Source organism: Myotis davidii, unplaced genomic scaffold, assembly GCF_000327345.1.
Source record: "Myotis davidii unplaced genomic scaffold, ASM32734v1 scaffold1157, whole genome shotgun sequence".
NCBI classification, from domain to species: Eukaryota; Metazoa; Chordata; class Mammalia; order Chiroptera; family Vespertilionidae; genus Myotis; species Myotis davidii.
Genome location: NW_006288436.1, coordinates 67,078 through 74,642, shown reverse-complemented (window position 1 = coordinate 74,642; position 7,565 = coordinate 67,078). Strand labels below are relative to the sequence as shown.

General features: G+C 47.4%; 1 protein-coding gene across 1 annotated transcript in view; it reads left to right on the top strand.

Annotated features, from left to right (window-relative positions):
• Window positions 1-1,735, top strand: part of NCR1 (natural cytotoxicity triggering receptor 1) — a 6,481-nt gene extending 4,746 nt beyond the window's left edge. The window contains exons 6-7 of the mRNA XM_006760309.2: window positions 609-656; window positions 1,361-1,735. Coding sequence (XP_006760372.1) covers window positions 609-656; window positions 1,361-1,539 — 227 coding nt within the window. The 3' untranslated portion in view covers window positions 1,540-1,735. The remainder of the gene's footprint in view (window positions 1-608; window positions 657-1,360) is intronic.
• The last annotated feature ends 5,830 nt before the right edge of the window (window positions 1,736-7,565 follow it).

Here is a 7,565-nt window from a genome sequence, read left to right as displayed (position 1 = left end):
CCGTGCACCAGGAGGTTGCTGGTTGGATTCGGTCAAGGGCACATGCCAGGCTTGTGGGCACCATCCCTGGTAGGGGGTGTGCAGAAGGCAGCTGGTAGATGTTGCACTCTCCTCTCTCTCTCTCTCGCCCTCCCCCCTTTCCCCACTCTCTAAAAATCAATGGAAAGAATATACTTGGGTGAGGATTAACAAACAAAAATTTTAAAAACAATTTTTTAAGGAGGCCAGGGGGACTGGAAATCATGTCCAGTGGGGATGGGGTGGGACTGGGGCAGCTCATGTAGGACCTTGAGAAAGTGGCAAGCCTGATCTTTCCTGTGTGTGGGGAAGAAGAGATGATGCAGGTTGACTCACTGAGAAAACTGAGGCTCAGCGAGAAGACAGGTCTGGCATAAAGACACTCGCTTCCTAGCCTAGAGCTGAATTCTTCCTCCTGTTCTTCTGCCTTTTGACTCTTCCATTCCACCTGCCAGATGAAGCCGCTGGGGCCTGGAGGGTGGGTAGGGGACCCTGAAAAGCACTGGGATGCCATGGGGTGTGTCCAAGGGGAGGAGAGAGGCCCACACCATCTCCTTTCCTCCCTTATCCATGTTCCTTATCTCCTGCAGACTCTTTGGAACCCCACCGGTCAACCACAAAGAAGGGACTCCGGAAAGGTAAGCGAGCAGCTGGGGATGCAGGCTCTGGAGCAAGCATGTCAAACTCAAAGGCTAACAAGGTTTAAGTGGGTGTGGGCCACACAAAAACAAAAGTTTCCATTTTCATAGAAACGTAAGCTTATTTCGATAGAGACGTGCTGAATAACAAAGGGCTGAAATAAATGAGTCATCGTTAACACAAAATAATAGAACATTCTAATAAAAAATAATATTTTTTTCTTGAACATGAACTTACTAGACACTGAATAACTGCACAAATTCATAAGCGTCATGCAAATAAACCTATTTTTCTTGTTCTCCAAAAGCAAAACATTTCCTGTTGCGCACACCAAACAAGTCAGTCCAAGACTAATGACGGGGCCATCAGCTGCTAAAATATTTGCTGCTGGTATTAGTGGAGAGAAATGGTGCGCCTGTGCGTAAGACGCGTAAGGGAAATGAATGCAACTCGATTATAGTAATCAGTCATTAGCGAACATTGTAGTTTGTTATTAATAATTATGTATAACAGAATATTATAAAAATTAAGTTATTAAATTTTTATTAAAACGTTTCTTACATACCGTTATATTGGCCAGGCCACAAGAATATTCGTGTGGGCTGCATGCAGTCTGAGGGCCACCAGTTAGGGCCTGGGAAGGAGACAGGATGAGATGCTATTGATCTGTTCCTGCCTGTGATCACCATTCTTCTGACCCCAGATCTGATCCCCTGGGATTACACGGCGGAGAACCTCTTTCGGGTTGGCCTGGGCCTCCTGGTCCTGGTGGCCCTTATGTGCCTCCTGGCCCACACCCGGCTTTTGAGGAAGAAGACAAAAAGGGCCTCGAGTCAGGAACGCAGGAGAAGGTTAAGATGGCAAGGAGCCCTGGACGAATGACCGAGAGATGTGGTGGCCATAGGTGAAGCTGAATGCTGACCTTGACCTTGAGCTGGGTGACCTCTATGTTGGAAGGAAACTAGGGGACAACTGCGTGGAGTTTGATGAACCAAGGCAGGAGGAGGGAGGAAGAGGCTAAATGTCTCCTGCAGGAAAATCCCACTGTCTCTTCTAGCTTCTCAGTATTTTGTTGTTGTTGTTGAATGTATTGGAGTGACATTGGTTAATAAAATTACATGGGTTTCAGGGCTACATTTCAATAGTACGTTGCATTGTGTGTTCACCACCCTAAGTCAAGTCTCCTTCATCACCATTTGTCCCTCCTTTACCCTTGCCTACCTTCCCCCACCCTACCCCCACCCCCTTTCGGTCTGGTAATCACCATACTGTTGTCAATGTCTGTAAGGTTTTTGTTGTTGTTCTTGTTGTTATTATTGTTTTGCTTAATCCCTTCATCTTTTTCACTCAGCCCCACAACCACCCTCCCCTCTGACAGCTGTCAGCTTGTCCTCTATCAATGAGTCTGTGGAATATTATTTGGCTGTTAAAAAAATAGAACATCTGCTATGGCTGGAGGGCTCAGTTGGTTGGAGTGTCTTTCCATACTCTAGAAGGTTGCAGATTCAGCCCTATCTGGGTTTGCTCAGTGGATAGAGCATCAGCCTGCGGACTGAAGGGTTCCAGGTTCAATTCTGGTTAAGAACACATGCCTGACCCCTATGTTCATAGCAGCACAATTCACCATAGCTAAGATCTGGAAACAGCCTAAGTGCCCATCAGTAGATGAATGGATTAGGAAACTGTGGTACATCTACACGATGGAATACTATGCTGCTCTAAAAAGGAAGGAACTCTTACCATTTGCAACGGCATGGATGGAACTGGAGAGAGGAAGGGGGGTAAGAGATCAACTAAAGGACTTGTATGCATGCATATAAGCATAACCGATGGACATAAGACACTGGGGGATAGGGGAGGCTAGGGGACTGTCTAGGGGGGGGGGGAAAAATGGACACATATGTAATACCCTTTGTAATAAAAAATAAAATTTAAAAAAAAAAAAAAGAACACATGCCTGGGTTGTGGGGCAAGATCCCCAGTCAGAGCCGTGCAGGGGGCAGCTGATCAATGATTCTCTCTCATCATTGATGTTTCTCTGTCTCTCTCTCCCTCTCCTTTCCTCTCTGAGACGAATAAAAACATATTTTATATAAATATATTCAATGGATGAAAATAAGGAACATTAGCAAGTGTCTTTATGTCCATCATTTCCCATTTTCTGTAACTGCTTTAAGGACTTGATGTTCCAATAAAGTATTTTTATATAAGAAAAAGCAGGTGAGGTATTTTTATAGGAAATGCAAGGGGGACTTGCAGAACTCTTCATTTAAATAATAATAGTCATAATTCTTATTTTCAATAAAAAGAAGCAAGAGTTAAAGCTTCAGACATGGAGTCAATTCTTCAGGAGAAAGTCCATCTCCCTGGTGTTACAGGTCCCTGGGTATGGAGCCCGACTCCCCTGAGAAAGGACCCACACCCCCGGTTGGCTGTGCCCCTTCACGTCACTCCCCAACCACTGGAAACTGGTTTCTCGCCCCCACTTCCTCCGGAGCTGTTTTCATGACAAACGCTAATGGGTTTCCTGGAACGTGCCGTGGACGCGTTGCCATGTGGTCATGTCTGAGGCTTTTATCTCTGTTCCCCGGCTGGCCGTCTACGACCACTTCCTCCCCGCCTCTCACTGCCTTTCTCTGCTCATTGCTCATTCTCTGACGGCTCCTGCACCATCCATTCCAGCTTCCCCAATGCTGGAGCTTCGGGGTTCACTGGCAGGCTCCCCCCTTTCTCTGGACACATGTCTGGATTGATCTCATTGAAGCCCATGGTTTCACTTTCCCCAAGATGAGTGCCCCGATCTGTTTCTCTGATCCTGATTTTTTTGTGTGTGGTTTTTTGTTTTTTGTTTTGCCAGACCTTCAGGTTATTTTTATCAGCTCCCCCCCCCAAAAAAAATTAACCTGAATGCGTCATCTTTCCACCTACAAAGGTGTCCCTCCCACTTGTAAAAATTCCCACCCTGTTTTCGGTCACTTTGCTCTGTTCTCTGTACCTACGCTTGTGCTTCTGGTCACTGTTAGAAAAATGTGCCACACGAATCAGAAGGGAATGATACACTTTACCATTTATGGAGATATATCTCCATAAATGGTTAAGTGTATCATTGACCCATTGGGTTTCTGGTAAGAAAGGTCTTCCTGGTTTCACTGGAACCCAAGTCAATAAATTCACTTTTGCACTTTGACTTTTTACATTTTTTAGTTTTGGGGTGAAGTATTTGCCATAGATATTTCCACATATTAAAACAATCAACACAGCCCAGCCAGCGTCACTCAGGGGTTGAGCATCAACCTACGAAACCAGGAGGTCACGGTTCCATTCCCCGTCTTTACATTGTTTTTCTTTATTGATTAAGGTTTTACAGATGTGTTCTTATCCCCTCATTGCTCCCCCACTCCATCCCCCACCCTGCTCATGCCCTCACCCCCCTGGTGTCTGTGTCCATTGGTTATGCTTATATGCACCCTGAACGTGCCCAATCTCATCTGGCTTCCTCTTTTCATAAGGCCACCCATCCTATTGAATTAGCACCTCACCTTTATGACCGCCTTTAACCTTCATAGCTCCTCAACGGACCTTATCTCAACACACAGTCACACGAGGTGGGTTAGGGCTTCAACATGTGCATTTGGGGCTGTGGGAAGAGACACACAGTTCATTCCACAGCACTGTGTGATGTCAAGATGCATCCCTGTCCTCCAGGCAACAGATGCCAGGAGCACACATACACCCCCACCAACTGTCACAGCCAAAAATATCTCTGGATAATTCCAAGTGTCTCCTTGGGGACAAAAATCACGCCCCAGATAACCACTGGCTTAGAAGGATGTAGACAGGGTGATGGGAGAAGGCACACCTAGTGGGGAGGAGCCTGCATGGGATCTGGTCAGAGCACAGCAGGATGAGGAGGCGGTGCCTGTGTGAGAAGGGGTGGCGTGAGACACAGCAGCGACACCCAGAACACCCACCACCAGGCAGAGAGCAGCAAGGGCAGAGTCTGTGGTTGGTGCACCCTTGGGGAAAGAGCAGGCGGCCCAGCACGGCTGGAGCACAGGGAGCTGGGAGAACCCTTGTGAGAGGTGAGTGGAGAGGTCAGCAGGGCCAGGTAGAGAACTTTTTTATAGTCTGTTTATCTCTTCCAGCTTTGCTTTACCTCTTTTCACTGTCACAGACCCTGATGCAGAGTTCTCTGAAAATAGGGGTGTCTCGCTCTAAGCTGCGTTTGGAGAATCGCCCTAGACTTGCAAGCCTGCCTTTGCCCACATTGAGTGGCCCCAGGTGGTTCTTAGTTTCTGGCAAAAGTCAGCTAAGCCAGGGTTTCCGAGCCTCAGCACTGCTGAAATGTGGAACCAGATAATTCTTTGCTGTCCGGGTGAGGGGGTTGTACTGTGCATTGTGGGGTGTCTAGCAGCATCTCTGGACTCTACCCAGCAGGCGCCAAGACCTTCTCCTCCCCCAGTTGTGACAACCAAAAGTGTCTCCAGGCATTGAGCTGGGCGTGGGGGAGACCGGTATCACCCTCTGCTGAGAAACACTGGGCCAGAGAGAGGTCCAGACGGCGAGCCTGGGTCCCAGAACAGTACTAGGCCTGCTCTAGACCAGTGGTTCTCAACCCTCTGGCCCTTTAAATACAGTTCCTCATGTTGTGACCCAACCATAACATTATTTTCGTTGCTACCTCATAACTGTAATGTTGCTACTGTGATGAATTGTAATGTAAATATCTGATATGCAGGATGGTCTTAGGCGACCCCTGTGAAAGGGTCGTTCGACCACCAAAGGGGTTGCGACCCACAGGTTGAGAACCGCTGCTCTAGCCAGACCCTAAGGACTGAATTAGGATGGGAAGTTGAGCAGTGGATCTACTGGTTCCCCCACCCACACCCCCATCTATGATGGAATATTCCACGTCTGCTTTCCCACTGCCCCCCTCCCCCGTGTCTATGATGAAATGTCCCACCTCTTCCTCCCTCCCCTGTCCCCCCCTATGATGGAATGTCCCACCTCTGCCTCTCCTCCTCCACCACCACCCCACCCTGTGGTCAGCATTGTGAATACACCAAATGCTGTATAGTACATTTTAAAATGATTAAAACAGTAAACTTGATGTTCTGTGTATTTTGCCACACACACACACAGAGTCTCTCGACATTGCCAAGTATCCCTTCTGGGGCAAAACTGTCCTCACTTGAGAACCACAAGTAGCTAAATTAAGCCTGCCTACTTCCGTACTTGAGTTAAGAGAGGGGCCTTTATCTTCCACTTGGGTCATTCTTTCTCAGCTCACGAATGTGATGTTTAACCCACAATACGTAGCACAGAATGAAAAATGTGAAAGGTTAAGAGATGTGGAAGAGAAATGAGGAGGCAGCTGGTCAAAGAAAGACAACCACCATATACTTTCACTTACATGTGGAATCTAAGGAACAAACTAAACCAACCAACAAAGTAGAGACAGACTCATAGACAGAGAACAGACTGCCTGCCGCCTGATGGGATGGGGCCTTTGGGGGCTGGGTGAGAAAGGTGAAAGGATTAAGGAGTTAAATTAGCAGTTACAGCACAGTCACGGGGGTGTCAAATACAGCAGAGGGAACATCCTATATAATAAAACCTTAACATGCAAATCAACCAAACAGCAGAAAGACCGGTTGCTATGATGCACACTGACCACCAGGGGCAGATATCAATGCAGGAGCTGCCCACAGGCCCCAGGCCAGCCAAGGTGGGTACCAGCAGGGGCTCCCCTGATCATCCCACTGGTCACCCCCCAGAGGGAGGCAACCAGCGGCAGTGGGGGCGGTGGGGCCAGTGAGAGGGTGGCGCCAAGCCAGCCAACGTGGGTGCCAGTGGGGGCCCTCTGATTGCCCCACAGATCAGCCCTGATCACTGGCCAGGCCTAAGGACCCTACCTGTGCACAAATTTCATGCACTGGGCCTCTAGTAGTCAATAATATTGTCATAAAAATATGTATGGTGCCAGGTGGATACTTGAAGTAGTGGGAGGGGATCACTTCAGAAGTTATATAAATGTCTAATTACTATGTTGTATACCTGTAGCTAATATAAAATAATATCACCTGTAATGAAAAAATACAATAATTGTCCAGCCTGTGTTTCCCAGTGGTCGAGTGTTGACCTATGCACCAGGAGGTCACAGTTCGATTCCTGGTCAAGGACACATACCTGGGTTTCGGCTCGATCCCCAATGTAGGGCATGCAGGAGACAGTCGATCAATGATTCTCTCTCATCATTGATGTTTCTGTCTCTTTCTTCCTCTCCCTTCCTCTCTAAAATCAATAAAAATGTATAATTTTTAGAACCTTGATGAAGCCCTAGTGGGTTTGCTTAATTTATAGAGCATCAGCCTGAAGACCAAAGGGTCTCAGGTTTGATCCGAGTCAAGGGCACATACCTCAGTTACAGGCTCTCTCCTGGCCTGGGCCCTGGTTGGGGCTCCTGCAGGAGGCAAACAATCAATGTGTTTCTCTGGAGACAGTCGATCAATGATTCTCTCTCATCATTGATGTTTCTGTCTCTTTCTTCCTCTCCCTTCCCCTCTAAAATCAATAAAAATGTATAATTTTTAGAACCTTGGTGAAGCCCTAGTGAGTTTGCTTAATTTATAGAGCATCAGCCTGCAGACCAAAGGGTCTCAGGTTTGATCTGGGTCAAGGGCACATACCTCAGTTACAGGCTCCCTCCTGGTCTGGGCCCTGGTTGGGGCTCCTGCAGGAGGCAAACAATCAATGTGTTTCTCTCACATTAATATTTCTGTCTTTCCCTCTCTCTTCCACTCTCCTTAAAAAATCCATGGAAATAGCGAAGATCTGGAAACAGCCTAAGTGCCCATCAGCAGATGAATGGATTAGAAAACTGTGGTACATCTACACAATGGAATACT